The 22,671-nt window shown below is 52.4% G+C and overlaps 1 protein-coding gene across 1 annotated transcript; it reads left to right on the top strand.

Moving 5' to 3' along the window:
* Positions 1–2,036: 2,036 nt before the first annotated feature.
* LEXM (lymphocyte expansion molecule) lies at positions 2,037–21,250 on the top strand. The gene is made up of 10 exons (XM_047788965.1): positions 2,037–2,167; positions 2,948–3,032; positions 3,666–3,830; positions 4,031–4,153; positions 9,211–9,348; positions 9,496–9,639; positions 11,800–11,961; positions 13,266–13,391; positions 14,892–15,025; positions 21,122–21,250. Exons 1-10 carry the CDS (start codon positions 2,118–2,120, stop codon positions 21,192–21,194), a joined length of 1,200 nt encoding a protein of 399 aa, XP_047644921.1. The 5' UTR covers positions 2,037–2,117; the 3' UTR covers positions 21,195–21,250.
* Positions 21,251–22,671: the final 1,421 nt, after the last annotated feature.

The raw sequence follows: 22,671 nt of genomic DNA, 5'->3' as shown, positions 1-22,671 counted from the left end.
ACAGAGTTGAATTTTCAGAAGAGGAAAGACAGCCCAATATGTAAACTTGGGGGAAAAATGTTTGACTTGAGCAATAAAAAAATAAAGTAGAACACCGAGTTCCCATCGTGGCGCAGTGGTTACTGAATCTGACTAGGAACCATGAGGTTGCGGGTTCGATCCCTGGCCTCGCTCAGCGGGTTAAGGATCCGGTGTTGCCGTGAGCTGTGGTGTAGGTCACAGATGCGGCTCGGATCTCGCATTGCTGTGGCTGTGGCGTAGGCTGGCGGCTACAGCTCCGATTGGACCCCTAGCCTGGGAACCTCCATATGCCACGGGAGCAGCCCTAGAAAAGGCAAAAAGACAAAATAAATAAATTAGAACAACATCCTGGAGCTATTTTTCACCTGTCCTTTTAAATGTAAATTTTGATAACTTAATAAAAAATGTTACTATAAATTGCTGGTGATCAGGAGTTGAAACGTTTCCTTTTTATTGTCATAACATGATTTCCATAAAATTTACCATTTTAACCATTTTTAACTGTGCAGTTCAGTCATATTAAGTATCTTCCCCTTGGCGTTCCTGCTGTGGCTTAGCGGTAACAAACCTGACTGGTATCCCTGAGGATGCAGGTTCGATCCCTGGCCTCACTCAGGGAGTTAAGTATCCAGTGTTGCTGTGAGCTGCACTGTAGCTCACAGACATGGCTTGGATCTGGCGTTGCTGTGGCTGTGGTGTGGGCCTGCAGCTGCAGCTCTGATTCAACCCCTAGCCTGGGAACTTCCACAAGCCGCAGGTGCAGCCCTAAAAAAGCAAAAAAAAAAAAAAAAAAGGTCGCATTGAGCGACCATCACCACCGTCCATCTCCAGAACTTTTTTTATCTTCCTAAACTGAGACTCTGTACCCATTACGTAACTCCCCACATCTCCCCTCCCCATCCCTGGCAACCATTGTTCTAGTTTCTGTTTCTATGAATTTGACGACTCTAGGTACCTCATATGGTGCAATAACAATACAATATTTGTCCTTTTGTGTCTGGCTTATTTCACTTAGCAGAATGTCAAGGTGCATCCACCTGGTAACTTGTGTCAAAATTTCCTTACTTTTTGGTGTTTTCCCTAGTGGCTAAGCATGTGAAGGATCTGGCGTTGCTGCTGTGGCTCTGGTTACTGCTGTGGCACGGGTTCGATCCCTGGCCCCAGAACTTCTGCATGCCATGAGCACAGCCGAAAAGAAAACAAACAAACAAACAAACAAGACAAACAACTCCCTTCTTTATCTAGCAAGTCACACATACTTTTCAATGCTGAGTTCCTGGAGGAATCCTCCTCCTCCAGGAAGTCTTCCCAGACCTACCCACTCACAGACTGGATCAGAGGTCTCCCTGTCTAACAGATCTGGCCACCCTGTATAGTCACTCCTTCCTCCACTAAACTCTCCAGGAAGGGACCACCTCTGGGTCCTAGGCACCCTGCACAATGTCTATCCAGAGTGGGTGTGGAGGTTTATGTGGGGAAGGACTGAATCCAGACTCCGTCCCAGGAACCCTCCCTCCCTCCTTTCCAGTCGCCTTATTCCTGCCTCCACTCGCTGGCTCTCCTTGCCTCTTCCCTCTTTCTCCTCCCTTCTCTCTCTAGAGTGGAGAAGGAACGGAACGCTCTTTGCCCAAATCGAGCCCTCTTTGTGGCCCTCGGTGTTCCCCTCAGCATAAGGCGACAATTAAATGGCCTTTCTGCTCTACCTGGCCCCGTGCTGGCCGCTGGGATAAAGCAAGAAATCAAAACCGGTTCTCCAACTGATGACTCTAAACCCCGACCAAACGGCATCTATATTAACCACCGCGGGGGGCCATGAATTCTGCAGGGCTCAGGAAAGGGTGTCGCGCAAGGTAGCGGTGAAAACGTGCATCGCCAAACGGAAAAATCCGGGGACGGTGCAGGCGAGCCGGCCGGCGCTGTTCACGCCAAGACGCACGCAACGCCTGGTCCCCTCTCGGATCACAGATCACAAGGCCTCGGTTGCCGTGGCAGCAGCGGTGGCTGTGGTGGCAGCCGCCAGCCCAACCAGGGTGCCCGGAGTTGTCCAGCAGTCCGAGTTCTGCGAGGACCTCACCGCGGCGGGGCGGGCCAACGCCATGGCCACCAAGTGGTTCCCTGGGGCGCCTTTCGGGGTGCAGAGCCGCAGGTGCGTGTGGTGGGGCGGGCCCTCCGATGGGGGGCTGGAGCCCGGGGGAGGGGGAGCGATAGGAGGGGGAGGGCTGGCAGGGAGGCGTGGGGGGGGGATTTTCTCACCCCCTTCTGCCGGCTGCCCTTCCCTTTTACCAGCGATATTATTTAAAGTCCTTTCAGGAGTCCTTACTATGTGCTGCTCAGAGAGGTCAGGTGGCCTGGCTCATAGTAGGTCACTCAGCCCAAAAGTTGTGGGTAGGATTTCAGCCCAGGTATCATACATACATATGATATAGCTGGTGTGTGTGTGTATAAAATGATATATATCATTACATATATATATATGTAATGGTATATACACAACCTACTATGTGTCAGGCTCAGTTCTGGTATCTGGGGATAAAACAGTGAACAAAACAGCAAAACCCTTACTCATGAGCTTGCATTCTTGTTCCGGGAGGGGTGGCTGGAGTGGCTAAGAGAAGAGAAAAATATATAAAATGATAGTGATAAGGGCTATAGAGAAAAAAAGTTGGGAGAAGGAGCGGGCGAGTGCTGGAGGGGGGTGGGGTGGGGGCTGCACTGAGACGGTGACTCTTGAGGAAGGGCCCCCAGCAGAGGGTTAGGGGACCAGGCAAGGCTGGCATCTAGGGAGAGGGAACCTGGAAGGACAGAGACCCTGAGGTGGGCGCAGCCCTGTCCATCCTTCCCTGGCCAGCCCCGCAACCTCGCCTTCCATGGAAACCAGCTCCCCACCCCCAGTGCTGCCCTCTCACCAGGTGTCTGTCCCTCCCAGGTTGGACATCTCTGCTGTTTCCCCCAGTCGGAAGTTCAGCACCTTCACAGGGGCCCCGGACGCCAGGGTTTATTCCCTGGACATGGTGGGTTTGCATGGCTTCCCGACTCTCCCACGTGGTCTTGCCACTGCCCCCCCTGCCTCCCTCCCGACCCCCCCGACCCCCATCCCCCCTGGATGAGCTGCGCTGAGGAGGGAGCATACTTCACACCGGTCCAGGCCCTCAGTCCACAGCTCACAATTCGGCTCAGAGCCGGAGCCTCGGCCTGTTTGATAGACGCAGGACGGCAGTGAAACAGCCTGGGACTGGGTCACTTTGCTGCACAGCAGAAATTGACAGAACAATGTAAATCAACTATAATGAACATATTTTTTAATGATAAAAAATTTTTTATCATTAAAAAAATAAAAAACAGCACGGGCTGGGGCCACAGAGACCAGGCTTCCATTTCCATCTCTTGCACAGACTGGCTGGGGACCCTTGAACGGGTTACTGCACCTCTCTGAAGTATAAGGGGGCCCGCGACAAAAGAATCATGACGGCACTTCAAGTGCCGTGCCCCTCGGAGCCAGGCTGGGGGGCTGGGGGAGGGGGGCCCCAGAGGGGCATTGCCTGTCCACCCACCCCTCCCCCCGGGAGAGGGTGACAGCGTGGCCAAGACTTGCTCAGTGGATAGACTGGTGGGTGCGGCTGGCCTCACTCTGTGCTCTGCCTCAGTCCCACATAGGACCTGGGACTTATGGCTCCAAGGAGACCTGCTTCAGCAAGAAGAAGCTGAAGAGGGAGGTGGGCACAGGCTGGGCCAGGGCCCAGGAAGCCACCCGGCTGACCCAGCTGCCCCACTTCCAGTACCAGGCCATCATGAGAGAGAAGCGGCTGCAGGTAGACCCCTGGGCCCCAGGCCGCCCCACTGCGGGTGCCCGGTTGTCCTGTCCAGTCCCGGCTACCCCAAGGGTGGCCTGCAGAGTTCTCCCAGGCCAGGGGGAGCTCATCCTTTAAGGAGCACATCATGCCTGGAGCTCCTGCCCAAGTGGACATGCCTAGGTTCAAAGTTTTCACTGCTCTCTCTTCTCTTGGGGCAGAAGGAAAAGCTGGGGCCTGGCTCCTACAACTTGAAAGACTTCTTAGAACAGCTGCAGGAGAAGCCGGGCAGCACTCGGGGGCTACTCAGCTCCGGGGAGGTTCGCTTCCGAGGCCTCACTGGGGTAGGTGTGCAAGCCCCCTCTATCGGCAGAGCCTGCAGCCTGTGTGGAGTGGGGCTGGAAGCTCCCTTCCCCTTACTGTCTCCAGGCTCTCCTCTGGGACCCACACCCCCTCGGCTTCCCAGTGCCACAGTCCGAGCCCATTGGCTATCATGTGCTCCTGGGTCTCCCCAACCAGACCAGGAGCTCCCTGACAGCAGGGTCAGGTCTGGTTCATCTCTGAGTCGCCAGTGCAGAGCCCAGCTACACCGGGTGCTCAACAAACTCATCCATCTCTATCCATCTACCCATTCAGCACATAATGGTTGAGCACCTGCTAGTGCCATGTACTGTTCTAGGCCCTGGGGATCCGGCAGATACAAAGACAAGGTCTCTGCTCTCATGGAGCCATGGTCCTAGGGACAGAAATAGCAATACAAAGATGCAAATCACATATCCTCAGGGCCATGAGACAGGGAGAGATGGTGAGTGGTGGAGGTGCCTTCTACAGGGTAGTCAGGGAAGACCTCTGGGAGGAGGTGGCACTTGAGCAAAGCCTGCAGTAGGCGAGCAAGGGAGACTCAGGGGATCTGTGGGTGAGGGTGGGAGGAGATGAGAGCAGAGAAGTGAGGACAGGACATGAGGACCTGCCAGCAAGGTGGGGCCTTTGGGTTTAATTCCAAGCACTATTGGAAGGATTTGACAGGGAGAGGGCCTGACTTACATGCTTGTGGGGGTGAGGGTTGGAGGTGTCCAGATGGGAGGTGATGGTAGGAGTGGGGGTGGCAGGAAGGCTGCAGGGGCATCGGTGTGAGTCGGGAAGATGACCCCACGTGGGAGGGTGCTGAGTGGGCTTCAAGCTCAATAAGGTCCTGAGGCCGAAGGCGGGGTTCACACCCGTGCTGCCAGCACTGCCCCTCCTCCCTGGTACTCCCTCTCTGTGCCAGACACTCTTGTCCTCCTCACGCCTCCAATGTGCCCTGAGCTTTCAGCATGTGGCTTTTCCTAGAGGGGGGCTTTGCTCCTGCTGTTCCCACTGCCAGAAATGCCACCCACCCCCGCCAGTGGCCCCTTGGCCTAAGGACGTCCTTCCCATCCCTCAACCCTCAGCTCCAAGGTCTGTCCTGACCCACGAGGTGCCACCTTCCTTTCTCAGGAGTCCCGATGGCGGCAGTGTGTTCTGTGTCCCCCCCACCCCACCCCCGCGCAGCCGCCCCTGAGGGTGGATCACATCTGCCCAGTTGGTTCACTGCAGAGTTCCCAGGTCCTAGCAGCACCCAGCACATAGTAGGCATGCAGTAAGTCTCTGTGGACTAAGCGCATGTCTGCCTACTAAGTACAAGGCACTCTGAAACATTCTAAAATTTTTTTTGGTCTTTTTGTCTTTTTAGGGCCGCACCTGCGGCATATGGAGGTTCCCAGGCTAGGGGTCCAATCGGAGCTGTAGCCACTGGCCTACACCACAGCCACAACAACGCGGGATCCGAGCCGTGTCTGTGACCTACATCACAGCTCTGGGCAACGCCGGATCCTTAACCTACTGAGCAAGGCCAGGGATCGAACCCGCAACCTCATGGTTCCTAGTCGGATTTCTTTCCACTGCGCCACGAGGGGAACTCCGAAACATTCTGATTTTTTTACGACCACTCCAGATGAGGCCCTAGAGGCTCAGAGAGGATAAACATCTGGCCAAGGGAGCCAGGCTGGCAAGCAGGACAGCATCCAAGCCCAGAGCCAGGGCCTTTCCTCCACACCTCACCACCGCAAAACCTTCTACGCAGCCTGGAAATTACCCCGAGCCAGCAGCCCATGCAAACTCGTGCAGAAGCTGTAGCTGCACTGTAGGGAGAGGGGGAGCCTGGAGGCATTTAAAAATGAGTCATTACCTTCAAATCTAAAGTAATAACAGCTGACACTTAACACAGCCCTTGCCACGTGCCAGGCACTCTTCTAAGCACCAAGTGTACTAATTAATGTCATCCTCACAACCCCCTGTGAGGCAGGCGCTATCACCTCCACGTTACAGATGAGAAAGCGCGCACAGAGAGGCAAAGTGACTGCCTGAGGTCACAGAGCTACTAAGCCGCAGAGGCAGGATTGCATCCCATCTGTAATCCTAGGCTGCACTTTACCCCTGGGTTTGGCTCACCTGACGATCTGGAGAACAGGGTCTAAGGTCAGAGCCCCACCGATGGCAGAGGGGTTGGGGGAACTAATCAGATGCTGTCTGTTTCCTCCTGTCCCGTGGCCTGTCTCTCCCTGCCGGCTGTCTCTTCTCCTCTCTGGTCCCCATATCTGCTCCTGCAGTAACCTCACCAGGCCCTGTAGGATTTCTCCAGGCTCAGGGCTGGACAGCAATTCCCTGGGGGAGCTCACTTCTGCCAGTTGCTTTTCTCAGCTGTCATCCGGCTGTGAGACCTGGGCTGGGAACCTCGTGGCCTCCTCCTGCCTCTGGTCCCTCCAGTTGTCCTCCCACTGCTGGCAGGGCATGCCTACAAAGGCCACCTGTGTGGAGTGCTAACTTCTCCCTGGGGGCTATCCTAGTGCCAATGACAAAGCTGTGGACGCCTGCCTTGGGGGCCCGCAAATCCCCAAGAGGACGGGGCTGTTGACCCGCACCCTAATGCCTTCTCCTGGCACTGGGCTCTGCCTCCATCCCCTTCCTAGTACACCTGCCCTCTCTTGGCTTTGGGGACACAGGGCTCTGCAGCCCTGGAGTCCCTCTGCCATCCTCCCTCCACGCACTGCTCCTCCTTCCCAGCCCCGGCCCTCCCCACCACCCTCTTTGGGGTGATCTCTCTTGACCAGCCAGGCTCCCTGCAAGTGGCTCCACATTCCCACCCTGGGTCCTCCAGGCCGGTCAAACTCGGCCTGCCTCCCTCCACCCACAGCAGCTCATTCCTCAGGCCCGCTCTTCCCTAGGAATGGCGCCACCCAGTGGCCAGAGCCAGAAATGCAGGGGCACCTTGTTCCCAGCAGTGGTGGGGCCCGCGCTTCTGCCTTCTGTCCTTCTATCCCCTTGACCTCCGCACAGGCCCAAGCCAAGCTCACTGCTGCCTGGGGACAGCCCCGTGGCTAATTTCCTGGTTGCCTCCCATTGCCCAAGTCACCTAAGCGCCCTCATGCCTCAGCATCAGCTCTCAGGCTTTATGACCTCCCCACTCTCTTCCCAGCGTACCTGGCCCAGCGGTCTTAAAGCTGCCCTTCCCAGCCCATCTACCTGGGGCGCCCTCTCCTTTCATCTTCTGGAATCCTCCTCTTTCTTCTAGGTCCAGCTAAAAACATTTTTAAAAAGTTTTATTGAAGTATAGTTGATTTACAAGGTTGTGATAATTTATGCCATTAAAACTAAGTGACAATTTCTCCATTCCCACATACCTCTTCCTCCAGAATCATTCCCTTCTGCCTGGATCCCCCAAACCCTGAAACATAACATTCTCACTAAAATCCCGGCTGTTCCCACCATCTCAGGTGTGTTATTGAACCTGAAGGGTTGAAAGGGGCATGAAGGCTTTGCCCACAGGGCACCCAGCACTGGGATCTGCCTGGTCTGTGAGCTCCTGGAGCAGCGGCTGTTCTCACCCCTTTATAACCCTCACTTCCAAGGTCTCCTCAGAGGTGGCGGTGCTCATTGCCTGCCTACCCCCAGTGCTTGCACAATGCCTGGCAAACAGCAGAGGCTCAGAAAGGTCACACGTGGATTTTGCAGTCGGAACCCTTGTACTGCTCATTTAAGAGGTGGGGCCTTGGACACGAGGTTTGCCTGAGACTCAGTTTTCCCATCTGCTGTTTGCAGATGGCGCTGATTTGATCTCCCTGGGTTGCCTCTAGGACCAAAAGGTTAAGGCTGATGAAGCACCTAACACATTTACCTTCCTACTTTGGGGCTTTTCTCCTAAATATCCCTGGAAACCCCGGGGCCCTGGAAGGAAGCAACGTGCAGACCTGTTCCTCGAGGGTGAACAAATGCCTGATGTGGCCTGATTCCTCCAGCAGAGCTTCCTGCCCCTTCTGCCTGGCCAGCCCAGTTCTCGGCTGCTTCCCGGGACGTTCCCCAGTCTGGAGGTGGGCAGGGCTAAGCCATCTGCGGGGCAGCAGCGACCTCGTGTGGCTAAAATGTGCAAAGCAGCAGCAAACCTCCAGACGGGTCTTGACCAATCCCGCCACACTGCAGGGTGGCTCTCCTCACTCCACACACAAAGGACACACTTCAGATCCTGGGAGTTAAGGCCCCGTATGGTCATTCCACAGTTCTCAACCTCTCTGACCTCCTCCCCTCTTACCCACCCCCACACACACCAAGGCAGCCACCGCACCCCAACTTATCAGGTGTTGGCTCCAGCTATGGGCTGGGCATATGCAGGAGGCTTTATAGACATTATTTCATTTCATCTCATTACCCTGAAAGAAAGTACTACTATTCCTATGCTAAAAATATGGACCAGAGGCTAAGACAGATTAAGTGGCATCCCCAAGGTCACTCAGCTAGGGAGCAGCAGAGCCAGGATTCGAACCCAGGGACTCCAGGTCCCTGCAGGTCACAGCACTGTTCACAGCACAGTGAGAAACCCATTCATGTCAATACAGGGCCATGACACAGGGGCATAAGGGATGGGATTTCCGAGACCACCAAAACAAGCAGTTGTCTGCGGTTGGGGTGAAAGGGGAAGGAAGGCTTCATGCCCAGCAGAGATGACGTTGGAGCTGCCTTTGCGGATTAGTAGAACTTTCCAAGGGCAAGAAGGCAGGAAAGGCATTTGGATGGCAGTAACAGCACCAGCAAGCAGAGGCAAGGAGGTTGGCAGAATCGTATGTGTTTGGGGACCAGCAAAGGCCTCACTCTGGCTGAAGCATCAGATGTAGGAAGGGAACAGACCAGTGGGGACCTGGTGGAGTCTGACCTTGGCACTGAAGGTCTGAGCAAGGCCGACAGTGCTATGAGTTGGAGGGGGAGGGTGCTGTTAACACACAGGGGCTCTGAAAACCCTATTCCCCTCTGGGCAGGGGCGTCTCTTCCTTGGGGGCACTCAGAAGCACAGGGAGTGGGACTAATGGCCTTTCTGTCCCTCCCCCACCCCCAGAACTACTATCCGGGCCCTGGAAATTACGGGGAGAAGGGGAACCCATACATGAAGCTGGAGGAGAGCGCCTGGAACCGGTCTCATTCCGAGGGCCTCATGTGCAGGATGACCAACAAGCCACCCCCCTTGACTCCTCAGGTATCCCCCGCACCCGGCCAGGCCTCACCTGCCTTCCTGCGCAGCCCTGGGGCTGGGAGGGGGGAGCAGCCAGGGCAGGTGGGGAACCCGACGGCTGGGGTGGGGGGGTGATGATCTGCCAGGATTGTCCTCTGCGCTCTGTTCCAGGGGAGTGGTCTGGCCCCAGGCACCTACACCCTCAAAAGTGGCATCGAGGCATACGTGGCACGATCCATGGGCACCCGCGGCCCCTATGACATTTTCTCTGGGGACCGAAGCAAGCCCCAGCCTTATGGACATTACTCGGTGCAGGTATGTGTCACCTCCCCTGCAGGAAGACAGGCCTTGCTTATCCACAGCCACCCCCCCACCACCCCCACCCCCCGTGTGCCCCGCTCTTCCCACACCCTGCTCCCCCACCCCTCACAGCAAAGGTGGGGTATGGCTGGCTGTGTTAGCCGGGGAAGCTGAGGCTAGCCTGCACCGTGTGGGGCCAGCGCCAGCATTTGAACCCCAGGGCATCTGTCTGACTTTGCTGCCAGTCCCCTCCCCTCTGCCCCGGCTCCAGCTGCCGAGAAGGTGCAGATGGCCTGCCGGAACCTGGATGAGGCAGGATGTCTTCTCTGTCCTGCTATTTTGGAAACACTTCCCAGGCACCAGAGACCCAGCTCAGCAGACTGGGCTAGTGGCAGTGTCCTGTTGACTAGGCCTGGAGGGCCAGGAGAGGAAACGGGAGGAAGTGTAGCTTTACACCCCCGCTTTCCTGCACCCATTAAATTCCTGTTGTGCGATCCAGAGCACCCTGGGCTTTGCTTTCACGACGGTTGGACTGAAGTAAGTATTTGTCTAAACACCTGTTTCTCGTCTCCAGTCACTCATGTGTACGTTGGGCTGGGGGTAGTCGAGGTGCAGGGGAACCTGGCCCTGTGGTGCTTACACGCTAACGGAAAAAGAAACAATCTCGAGTGAAAACAATGCAGACTCTTACCAGGGGGTGGCGCTACAGCAAAGGGCATCAGGGATGCTAGGAGCGCCATGGGCCTGGGGGTTGGGGGTGGGGAGTGGGAGAGTGAAATACATTTGGATCAGTTGGTAAATTGCCACTGAAGGAGCCCTGCAGCCTGGCTCCTCTCTGGGGGCCTCCTAGGCCTCCCCATGACCAGCTACCAGGGGTGTCCGGCCCAGCCTAGTGGGGGCCCTCGCACCCTCCTCAGGCCCTACTGCCAACACTCAGGCCCCAGGATAATATTTTGTAGCATCTAAAAAACAATGGGGAGTTCCCATTGTGGTGCAGCGGAAACGAATCCAACTAGGAACCAGGAGGTTGCAGGTTTGATCCCTGGCCTCGCTCAGTGGGTTAAGGATCCGGTGTGCCATGAGCTGTGATGTGGGTCAAAAATGTGGCTCAGACCCTGTGTGGCTGTGGCTGTGGTGTAGGCCAGCAGCTGTGGCTCCGATTAGACCCCTAGCCTGGGAACCTCCATATGCCAAGGGTGTCTCCCTAAAAAGACAAAAATAATGATAATAACGGACTTTTTAAAGAGCAGTTTTAGGTTCATGGCCAAAGCGAGCAGAAAGCACAGTGTTCCCGTGTGCCCTCTGTACCCCCTACATGCCCAGCCCCCCACTAACAATAATCCACCCCGGAGGGAAACATTTGTTACGATGCATGAATCAACACAGACACGACCCAGAGGTCGTCGTTCCCATTAGGGTTCACTCTTGGTGTTATACCTGCGATCCGGGGCACCCTGGGCTTGGCCAAATGTGTAATGAGGTGTATCTACCCTCACGGTATCATCAGAGTCGTTTCACTGCCCTGAGCCTCCCGTGGGTTTGCCCATCACACTGGTTCTTAAACACGTGGACTGTTCCTCCTGCTCAGAACAAAGCCTGACTCATCAAACATCCATGAAAGGAGTGAAAAAAAGGAGAAATGGGAGTTCCCGTTGTGGCTCAGTGGTTAAGGAATCCAACTAGGAACCATGAGGTTGAGGGTTCGATCCCTGGCCTTGCTCGGCGGGTTAAGGATCCAACATTGCCGTGAGCTGTGGTGTGGGTCGCAGACGTGGCTTGGATCCCGCATTGCTGTGGCTGTGGTATAGGCCGGCAGCTACAGCTCCGATTAGACCCCTAGCCTGAGAACCTCCATATGCCTCGGGAGTGGCCCTAGAAAAGGCAAAAAGACCAAAAAAAAAGGAGAAATGGATGAAAGCAAGAGGGTTGCAGTGTGCAGCTCATCCCAGGGGACAGTTAGAGATGCCTGGCGGGGTCTCTGCATCTCCATGCACCTGGCTGGGGGTGGGCTGGCCTGGCTGTGGGACGGCCTGCTGTGGAACAGTGGCCAGCAGGACAGATGGTGGCCTCCTTCTGTGGCCACCTGCTTGTCTCTGATTGTGGCAAGGGTCCAGAAACAGCTCTTGCTTTCCCTGCCAAAACAGGTATCTTTTTGTCCCCCATTCTATTTTTCAGAAAAAAAGGCCCAGGGAACTGATGAATTTTAAGAGCTTCGTGGAAGAACTTAACTCGTGTCACAATAAGAAGCGCGGAGTTTTTTCAAAAGTTTCCCGCAACCCGGAAACCCCTCCAGAAAGAATTTACTGGGCCACCCTTAGCCAGTGCCCCCGAAAACTAGTCAGTGTCTCCCCCAAGGCCTTCCATCCCTCCTCTCTTGGAAGGGGGCTCTCCTGCATGGGCAGGATGGGGTGGAAGTGATGGTTTCGGGGGAGAGCTCAGCTTGGGGTAGCAGACCCACCCGGTTCCCAATCCCAGGAGGTCCCAGGATTGAACTCACTGGTCACGTTGGGTCGGTTCCCTCTCACTGTCTGAATCGGGGTTCATATGCTTGTCCCGTGAGTGTAACCAGGAGGCTGTGAGAATTCAGTGAGGTTAGTACTAGAGCCTACAGCCTGGACCCCTGCCCAGGGAAGTGCCAGCCAGCATCCGTCTCTGCCTCTCCCTCCCCTGCAGAGAGAACCAGGGTGAAACTGGAGCAGGGCAGAGTGTGAAGGGGCGGGGGGTGTCTGATGCACAGCTGCTTCATCCAAGAGAGGGGTGGGCTTCTCTCTGGGGGCTCAGTAGCCCACGGTCTGAGTAGGCCCTGGACTTTAGTTGGTTCTCCAAGCAGGGCCTGCCCCTTGCCCTGGAGTGGGGGAGAATGGTAAGGACTTAGGAAGGGGTGGGAGCCAAGGAATGAAAAACGAGGCCTTCCCATTGTGACTCAATGGAAATAAACCCGCATCCATGAGGATGCGGGTTTGATCCCTGGCCTCACTCGGTGGGTTAAGGATCCGGTGTTTATGCAAGCTGCAGCGCAGGTTGCAGATGTGGCTTGGATCTGGTTTGGCCATGACTGTGGCGTAGGCCAGCAGCTGTAGCTCTGATTCAACCCCTATCCTGGGAACTTCCACATGCTGCACCTGTGGCCCTTAAAAAAAAAAGAAAAAAGAAGTGAAAAAATGGTACCAACATGTCCTGAATGCCTGCTCTTGGCCAGGCCTCCCCTTAGGGAGGGACCATCTTTTGCATTTCACAAAAGGAAGCTGAGGTCCAGCGATAGGAAGGGATTTGCTCAGACTGCCCAGCAAGGGGGCAAAGGAGCCAGGATGGGAACGAGCTCATCTAGCTTCAAAGTCTGCACGGCTTCCACTCCCCGGGCTGGGGTCTGGAGCACCTCTCTGGACCCTCCGGAACCTGGAAAGAGGTGTCAGGCTGAGGGGTGGGGGCTAGAGCAGGTGGCATGGGTCAGGAGGGCACCGGAGGGCCCCTTCACCTCCAGGGGACGGGCTCCTGGTAAGTAGGGTAGCTCCCACGGTCCTTGGCTCAAGGCCCAGGGCTGCCAGGTGGGTGAAGTCAGCAGCCTGGAGCCCACTTCCACCCTGGCTCAGGCTGACCACCGCCAGGCTTCTCCAGCTTTCAGCCTTGTTTCTTACCCCTAGGCCACGTCTGGTCCCGGTATGTGGCTTCCTCCAGAGAAGGAATGCAAACACGTCAACCGGCCTCCGTTCCTGCTGTCCTCCAAGCGGATAGGCATGAAGGCCTACCAGATGATTCTGGGGAGCTGGGTGAGTGGGTCTGAGTAGGGGACCAGGAGCAGGGAACCCTCTCCTGCCTCTGCAGGCAGCCCCAAGGTCTCCTTCCCCCTGAGAATGGATGCTCCGAGGGAGCTGGTTCCCACTTCTTTTCTCCACCAGGGACTAACCCCTGCTCCCCCAGTCTCATTTCTCTAAGGCAGCGGTTTTCAAACTAGAGGGGCCTTAGCATCACCCGGAGGGCTTGCTGGACCACAGACAGCTGGGCCCTACGCCAAGAGCTTCTGATTCAGTAAGCCTGGAGTGGGGCCTGGGAACCTGCAGTTCTCACGAGCTCCCAGGTGGTGCTGATACTGCGGTTCCAGGCACCACAGTTTGAGAACCACTGCGCTAAGGGGCGTCACCCCAGAGCCATCCCACCCGTATTTTCCCAGGGAAATATGCTCCCACCCTTCTCTTTGTATTTGTCTTGGGGCCTCAGGGGCAGCTGTGGGAGTTGGTCCGTTATCCCTAGTCGAGCAAGGACCCCTCTGCCCCCTCCCCCCTTGGTCCCCTCCCCTGCCGGAGTGATGTAATCTTTGGCTTGTACGACAGCCAGGCTCTTGGGTTCACGTGCCTGCCTTCCTCATTCACCAGATGGCATCCAGCATCGGCTTCATTCCGTTTCTCATTCTTGTCCAGTTTTTAAGCCCACCTTTTCCTGGGGTCCAGCAACCATACAGAAAAGAGCACAAGTCCTAAGTGAATTGCTCCATGAATTGTCACAGAATGTCCCTGGGAAACCATCCTCCAGAGGGTTGAAGAGCACTTTCTTGCACCCCGGGGGCTCCACCCCCCACCTCCCTCCCCATCGGGTGTTCCCTGCACTGCTGAAGTCAGGTGTAACTTCAGTAGCGCAGGTTAGTTTTGCCTGGTTTTGAAGAGCTCTGTGTGTGTGTGTACATATATATATATATATATTTGCTTTTTTTTTTTAGGGCTGCACTTGCGGCATATGGAGGTTCCCGGGGTTAGGGGTCTAATCAGAGCTGTAGCTGCTGGCCTACACCACAGCCATAAGGAATCTGAGCTGTGTCTGCGACCTACACCACAGCTCACGGCAACGCCAGATCCTTAACCCGCTGAGCGAGGCCAGGGATCGAACCCGCAACCTCATGGTTCCTAGTGGGATTCGTTTCCACCGCACCATGAGGGGAACTCCAAGAGCTGTAAGGGAGACCAGAAGAAAGGCACAGCTTAAAAATATACAGCTCGTCCCCCCGTGTGTGTCTTCTTATGAGGACATTGGTCCCCCTGGATTAAGGACCCACCCTTCTCCAGTAGGACCTCATCTTAACGGATGACACCTGCAGCTATTTCCAAATAAGGTCACACTCTGAGGTCCTGGGGTTAGGACTTCAACACAACGCTTTGGGGAACACAATTCAACCGATAACGGATGGAGGATGGAGCCTGGGAGGGACGGGGCTTGAGATCAAGTCTCCGAGGCAGGCATCCAGCTTGCTAACACCCTGCCTCCTCTCCCCGGTGCAGAACCCTGTAGGGGTGGGGCGCTACCTCAACACCCAGGCGATGGAGACAAAGGACCATCGGCAGCGGTACCGGTCCCTGTTCTTGGGCAGATCCAAGCGCTACCCCTCGGACCCGGCCCAGGACAGGCTCATGCAGTGAGTACCACTGGAGCTCCAGCAGAGGGGTGAGGGCACAGAGGGGCTTACTCTGGACTGGGCTGGGGTTCCCCTAGCTTGGGCTTGGTTCCTATGGGAATGTAGCTGCTGTCCCTAGCACCAGCCACATAGCTGTGGCAAGAGTTCAGATCCTGGCCCTGATGCTTACTGGCTGTGTGAGGTGGGGCATGTTGCTTAACCTCTCTGAGCCTCACTCTCCTCAGCCGTCAAGGGAGCAGAGGACTGTGGAGACCCCAGTGAGATACTCTGTTTAAAGCTGGTGGTAAGGAGAACAGGAACTCAATCCACACTAACTCCTCCACCCACGACCCACACAGTGTAAGGCTGCCTTGCGTGGCTTCACCCCAGGGAATCTATTTCTTGGCATTCAAAACGAGGTTGCCGAAACTCATCTCAGGAAGTTGTCGCGAAGCCTAAAGAAAAAAGTGCATGAAGTACCATGACTAACTGTAGAACAGCTGGCAAATTATCAGCATGTTTTATTGAGCTCAGATGCCATCAGTTGCCATATAATCTCAATTTCAGAAATGTTAAAATGTAAATGCATATGCACTTTAGACTTGGAAATTCCGGTGAGGGCCCAAGGACCAGATTCTGGGGACCAGATCTCTCAGGGAAAATCAGCTTTTAAATATGGAAGCCAGGAGTTCCTGCTGTGGCACAGTGGGTTAAGAATCCTACTGCAGCAGCTCAGGTCATTGCCGAGGTGTGGGTTCAATCCCCCACCTGGAGCAGTGGGTTAAAGGATCTGGCATTGCCTCAGCTGTGGCATAGGTTGCAGCTCTGGCTTGGATTCAAACCCTGGTCTGGGAACTTTCATATCCCACAGGTGTGGCCACAAGTTTTTTGTTTTTTTTGTTTTTAATATGGAAGCCAACCATAGGGAAAATACGGAAGCCAGCCTGACAATGGTCAGGCTGGTGCATGATTCTCTCTGGGACCCAGGTTCATTGTTCATGAAGCTCTGACTTAATTGGGCTCTTGGGTCAGGTGGACTGAGGCACAGAAGGTAGGTCATAAGTTGGGAAGAAGGATTTCCTTGTAGTCTTTGATTCTTTTGAAAGACCTGTCATCTGCTTGGCTCTGCCCTGGGGACCGCTGAGCTGCTGATCGTTTTCAGGTAATGAGAAATGGTCCCCCATTCATTTACTGAATTTTTCAACTCTGAGTTCATATTTTAATTTCTGAGAGGTTTTGGGGGGCTTTTTTTTTTTTTTTTTTTGCTCTTTTTACTAACAACATAACCTTATGTCATGGATACAGTGCTGTCTCATCCTTTGAACATATGAAGACCCTTGCCTGACATCATCTCCCTTCTTTTCAAAATTTTTTTTTCTCACGTGTTGTTTTGGCCTCAGTCTTCCACATCAGAGAATATTCTCAAATATCTGGGGATTCCTGACTGTGCACGCATATCCACCTAAAAATCCTACTGAATTTTTAGGCTCTGGGGTACTTGTTGATCATGGGTTTCACCATGGCCTGACCAATTTGGGTGTTTTCCTTGGGGCAGTTTCAATATCAGTGATGTTTCCATGTCAGAGGTCTTCTTCTCTTGGCATTGGCTGGAGAAACTCTGCTGGGGGATATAAACCTGGCTGCCAGAGCTTTAAGTGGAAAAGAACCTAGAAGTCTCATTATTTAGTGCTTGAACTCCCATTTGAATCCTGTTCTTTTTCTGCTTTTTTTGGGGGGGGGGGTTAGTTTGTTTCTGGTTGCCTACAGCATGTGGAAGTTCTCAGGCCAGGGAACGAACCCAAGCCACAGCAGTGACCCCAGCCACACCAGTGACAATGCTGGATCCTTAACCACTAGGCCATCAGGGAACTCAGATTCCTTGTTTTATTGGGTTTTTTTTTTTTTTCTTTTTAGGGCCACACCCACAGCACATGGAGGTTCCCAGGCTAGGGGTCCAATCAGAGCTACAGCTGCCAGCCTACACCACAGCTACAGCGACATCAGATCCGAGTCGTGTCTGCAACCTACACCACAGCTCGTGGCAATGCCAGATCCTTAACTCACTGAGCAAGGCTAGAGATTGAACCGGAAACCTCATGGTTCCTAGTCAGATTCGTCTCTGCTGCGCAACAACAGGAACTCCCAGATTCCCTGTTTTAAATAGGGTTCTCATGATGTCATCTCTGCCTGGTGTCATCCTGGACAGAGACCCTCTGTCTCCGGAGAATGAATTCTCCAATCTTCCTTTGTGAAGGGCACTCTTCTGGGTGCAGAGAGTGGAGAGGGAAGCTGATGTTACATAGACTTTCAGTCAATGTCCCTGTTTTGGTTCCACCTTCATCCTCCTTCCAGAGGTACCTGGTGCTGCCAATTCCTTGGTCTTTTGGAGTGAGGGAATTCTTTTTTTTGTTTTGTTTTGCTTTTTGCTTTTTAAGGCAGCACCTGCAATATGTGGAAGTTCCCACGCTAGGCATTGAATCAGAGCTGCAGCTGCCGGCCTCCGCCACAGCCACAGCAATGCTGGATCCAAGCCATGTCTGTGACATACACCACAGCTCAGGGCAACGCCAGATCCTTAACCCACTGAGCTAGGCCAAGGATCAAACCTGCAACCTCATGGTTCCTGGTCGGAATCGTTTCCGCTGTGCCATGACGGGAACTCCTAAAATATTCTTTATTACTGCTGCTGCTTCTATTCTTTTTGTCCATGTGGGCATATGATTTTTAATTTGTATTCATTTACTCCTATATTAGTGACACTTCAGGAGGGATGCAGGTGAGTATATGCATTCCATCCACTGAAAAGTGAGGTGAAATTTCTGTGTTTTAGAGGTAAACGAAAAATCTTGCACGTATCAGATTTAAGAAGACAAATAACCTACAATCTAAATACAAGCCAATCAGGCGCAGCAGAAACAAATCTGACTAGGAACCATGAGGTTCTGGGTTGGATCCCTGGCCTCGCTCAGTGGGTTAAGGATCCCGTGTTTTGGTGAACTGTGGTGTAGGTCACAGACGCAGCTGGGATATGGCATTGCTATGGCTGTGGTGTAGGCCAGCAGCTACAGCTCTGATTCAACCCTTAGCCTGGGAACCTCCATACGCCCACCGCAGGCAGGTGTGGCCCTAAAAAGACAAAAAGACCAAAAAAAATACAACCCAATCAGACATGTTTGGGGCTTCTCTTCTGAAACATGAATGACAGAAAACACTGTTTACACAACACAAAAAGAGACTCTTTGAGGAGTTCCCGAAGTGGCTCAGTGGTTAACAAATCCAACTAGAAACCATGAGGTTTCGGGTTCGATCCCTGGCCTTGCTCAGTGGGTTAAGGATCCAGCGTTGCCGTGAGCTGTGAAGTAGGTTGCAGACGCGGCTTGGATCCCACGTTGCTGTGGCTCTAGTGTAGGCCGGTGGTACAGCTCCAATTCGACCCCTAGCCTGGGAACCTCCATATGCCGCGGGAGCGGCCCTAGAAATGGCAAAAAGACAAAAAAAAAAAAAAAAAGACTTTGATAGTCAAACTGTCATTCACATGCAAGGCAAACAGAGGAGCACAAGGATTTGGGATGTATACCAAATATATCTTTTCTGAAAATATTATTGGGGGATATACTCCCAATCAAATGAAAAATGAATTAGCATAGAGAGCACAAGAAAGGAGAAGACACAATATGCAAGACTATATCTAGCTATGCTACACCATATAAATAAGACCCATAACAAAAAGAAAAATGGCAATACAAATACCAGGCAAAGCAGACTTTGAAGCAAAAATATTAAATGGGACAAAGGTGAGCTTTCATGATAAACGATAAAGTCCATGGAGCAGGAGAGGCCGTGGGTCTGGAACACAACGTGGCCTTGAACTATTTGCTGTCCAGGCGAGCGAGAGTGTGTGTGGGAGAGTCTGGAATGCGTAGTGACAGCTATTCATTCTCACCTGTCCCTCCCAAGCCTTACCTGCTTCTTCCTGCCAGATTGAAGGTTCTGGGCTTCCAGCCAGGCAGCCTGGGACTTGACTCCTGCATGAGAAAGACTGTTTTTCAGTCTTTAGAGCTATGCACATAGTAGGTGCTTCATAAGTGTGGTTGACTGGCCAATGCCCTGGGTTTTCTGCCTGGCCATCTTTCTGGCTCTTACAGCCAGGTCTCTTTATTCCAACTGGCCGCCCTCTGGCTGTGTGGACGTGCCCATTATACACTCCAGCCAGGTCACACTTGGTACCACTCTGGCTACACTGTGATCTGCTCTTAAAACACCTTTCTCCTAGTTTCTGTCTAGAAAAACTCCATTGACCCTCCACACCTCTGCCTTCATATGAAGTCTTCCCTGATTTCTCCAGACCACATCTCTTTCTTCTCAGCCCCTTGTGAATTCCCAAACTGGATCACTTTTCCATTATTTTGTAATGGTTTATTCACATGCCAGTGGTCCCGACCAAACAGAACTTCTCTATTCTCAAACTCCAGGGTCTAGCTGGCAGGCATAGAAGGAGCTCAATGCTCAATGTTCAAGGATGAATCGGTGCCTTTATTGACCTGACATTTTACTATAAAACATTTTACTATAAAACACAAAAATAGAAAGGATTTTACAGTGTACCCCTATATATACACCACATATACTATTAATATTTTACTCTTGTTTTCTTGCATATCCTTCTATCTATCCATTAATCACCTGTCTACCTATTATCATCCTTCTACCTATGAATCCTCTTATAATTGGATAAATTTCAAAGTAAACGGCAGACATCCATACTTCTTCCCTAATACTTCAGTAGGCATACTAATTTATTTAGCATTTTAAAGTCACATTCCTTATCCAGAAATGTGAAAATAATCATAAACATCCATTTTTATAATAATAATTATACATTTTTATGTTATTGGGTATATTCACAACCTGCAAAATGATTTTACATGTATGTACTCTATGCAATAACTTTAAAAGGGTGGAATGACTCTCCATGTTTTTCAGTTGCAACAACTGAAGTTCGGAGAGAGAAAGGGATCTCCTAAAGTCGTGGCTAGGCAATAGCATTTGTGCACGCCGTCTTTAAAAATTAACTGAGCTTAGGCCATGATGGAAGATTACGTGAGGAAAAGAATGTATATGTGTGTGTGTGTGTGTGTGTGTGTGTGTGTATATATGTATATATGTGACTGCGTCACTTAGCAGAACAGCAGACATTGGGACAACACTGCAAGCCCAATTATACTCTAATTGAGCACTTACTATGTGCCAGGCACATCCTGGCTACTGGGATACTGCAGAAGAGAACCAGTAGTTCTGTTCCAGAGTGGCTCCCAGCTTCCTGCGGAAGGCACTCCCTCCGCATTGTACAGTCAAAGGGCAGCATGAGAAGGATGAGGGTAGGGGGGCCTATGACTTTTCTATGTCCGCTATTAGGAAAGAATCAGAGCAAAGGGAGGGACACCAGACTGTGGTCAGGGACTCTGGGCTGGAATTCTGGTCATCAGGCTGACCTCAGGCAGGTTCTCTCCTTTCTCTGGCCCTCATCTCCTTCTCAGCGTTGGACTAGATGATCTTTGAGGTGCCAGGATTTTGTATTTGAAGTTCTTACAAACCAGTGGGGGCTCTAATGAGACAAACTAGGTGTAAAGTAGAGGACTCTCCTCTTTGGAACCAAGTTGTTTCATTGGAACAGCTCTAGAGGGCATCAATTTTGGCCTCTCACCCAATGTAGGATCCCCTAGGAAGCAAAACAAATACATACCTGTTTGTCCTCTGTGGGTGCCCCTCCAGGTTTGGGGGCTTGCTCTCTTCCAAGAGACCAGTTTTTTTGGTGTTCTTTTTTTTTTCCTGTCTTTTTAGGGCCGCACCTGCAGTATATGGAAGTTCCCAGGCCAGGGGTGCAATTGGAGCTATAGCTGCTGGCCTACACCACAGCCACAGCAATGTAGGATCCAAGCTGCATCTATGAGCTGCAACACAGTTCACAGCAACACCGGATCCTTAACCCCTTGAGCGAGGCCACGGATTGAACAGGTGTCCTCATGGTTACCAGTCAGCTTCGTTTCCACTGAGCCACAACAGGAACTCCCCACAAGAGACCAGTTTCATTTTCTCTTTCTCTCTGTCTTTTTAAAGGGAAAGAATCACACCTTTTACTAAGGGGAAGTGCCCTCCAACGGTGGATCACAATTCAGATCCTATTCCTTAAGGCCACATATGAAGGACAGCCTGCAGTGGCCAGAGGACCCAAAGGCCTGAAGACAAATCTGGGGATGGGAGGGTAGGAGTGGGAATGGCAGTGGGGGTGGGGTGGGGTCTTAGAGAAAGGACACACGGGAATGCCTGGGAGAAGAGAGAGGGGTGGGGGGATCCCTTTGCTGGAGACATCTACTGGGAGGTCACAATGTCTGCTGGGACAGCTGGGGCCAGATATCCTTTGATACGAGAGACCAATTATCCTGAGAATTCAAATCGGCCAGTGACATGAACATGGGAGCAGACGGACTAAAGGGGTGGAATGTGGTTGACACTCTTGGAACCCCTTCAATTCTAAAGCCAAACCACTTGACTCCCTGTTCATTAAAATCCAAAGAGAATTGAGAGAGTGCAGCGTATGTCATCCGGCAGCTATTCACCCTCTCCAGGAATGCTCCATCTCTATCCCAGGATGTTTCTGGAAGCCTGGCAGGGCCCGATGCTATGAGGAGGCTGCTGACCTCCAGGTGATGTGCAGCCATTGGGAATATCCAGTTCCACCCCGCAAGGCAGGCCTCGTGGCATGCCAGTCTAGCCTAGAGGTGAGTCTGGGAGTTGATCACAAGGTCTTGAGCTTCCATCATTCACTTTTTTTTTTAGGTCTTTGTTTTTTCTATTATAGTTGATTTATATTGTTCCCTCAATTTCTGCTGTACAGCAAAGTAACCCAGTCATACGTACATATACATGTGTATATACGTACATATTCTTTCTTTCACATTATCCTCCATCATGTTCCATCACAAGAGATCAGATAGCGTTCCCTGTGCTATACGGCAGGATTTCATTGCTTATCCACTCCAAATGCAATAGTTGCATCTACTAATCCCAGACTCCCAGTCCATCCCATTCCCTGATCCTCACCCTCACCCTCAGAAACTACAAGTCCGTTCTCCAAGTCCATGAGTTTGTTTCTTTTCTGTAGATAGGGTCATTTGTGCCATATACTAGATTCCAGATATGCGATATCATATGGTATTTTTCTTTCTTCACTTTGTATGAGAGTCTCTCATTCCATCCATGTTGCTGCAAATGGCATTATTTTGTTCTTTTAAATGGCTGAGTAGTATTCCATTGTGTATATATATATACCACATCCTCTTAATCCATTCATCTGCTGATACACATTTAGGTAGTTTCCATGTCCTGGCTATTGTGAATAGTGCTGCAATGAACATAGGGGTGCATGCATCTTTTTCAATGAAAGGTTTGTCCCCACAGATGCCCAGGAGTGGGATTGCTGGATCATATGGTAGTTCTAGATTTAGTTTTCTGAGGTACCTCCACTCTGTTTTCCACAGTGGTTGTACCAATTTCCATTCCCACCAGCAGTGAAGGAGGGTTCCCTTTTCTCCATACTCTCTCCAGCATTTGTTACTGTTGACTTGTGGATGATGGCCATTTTGACTGGTGTGAAGTGGTACCTCATA

Source organism: Phacochoerus africanus, chromosome 8 (assembly GCF_016906955.1).
Source record: "Phacochoerus africanus isolate WHEZ1 chromosome 8, ROS_Pafr_v1, whole genome shotgun sequence".
Lineage (NCBI taxonomy): Eukaryota > Metazoa > Chordata > Mammalia > Artiodactyla > Suidae > Phacochoerus > Phacochoerus africanus.
This window is presented reverse-complemented; position numbering and strand designations above follow the sequence as displayed.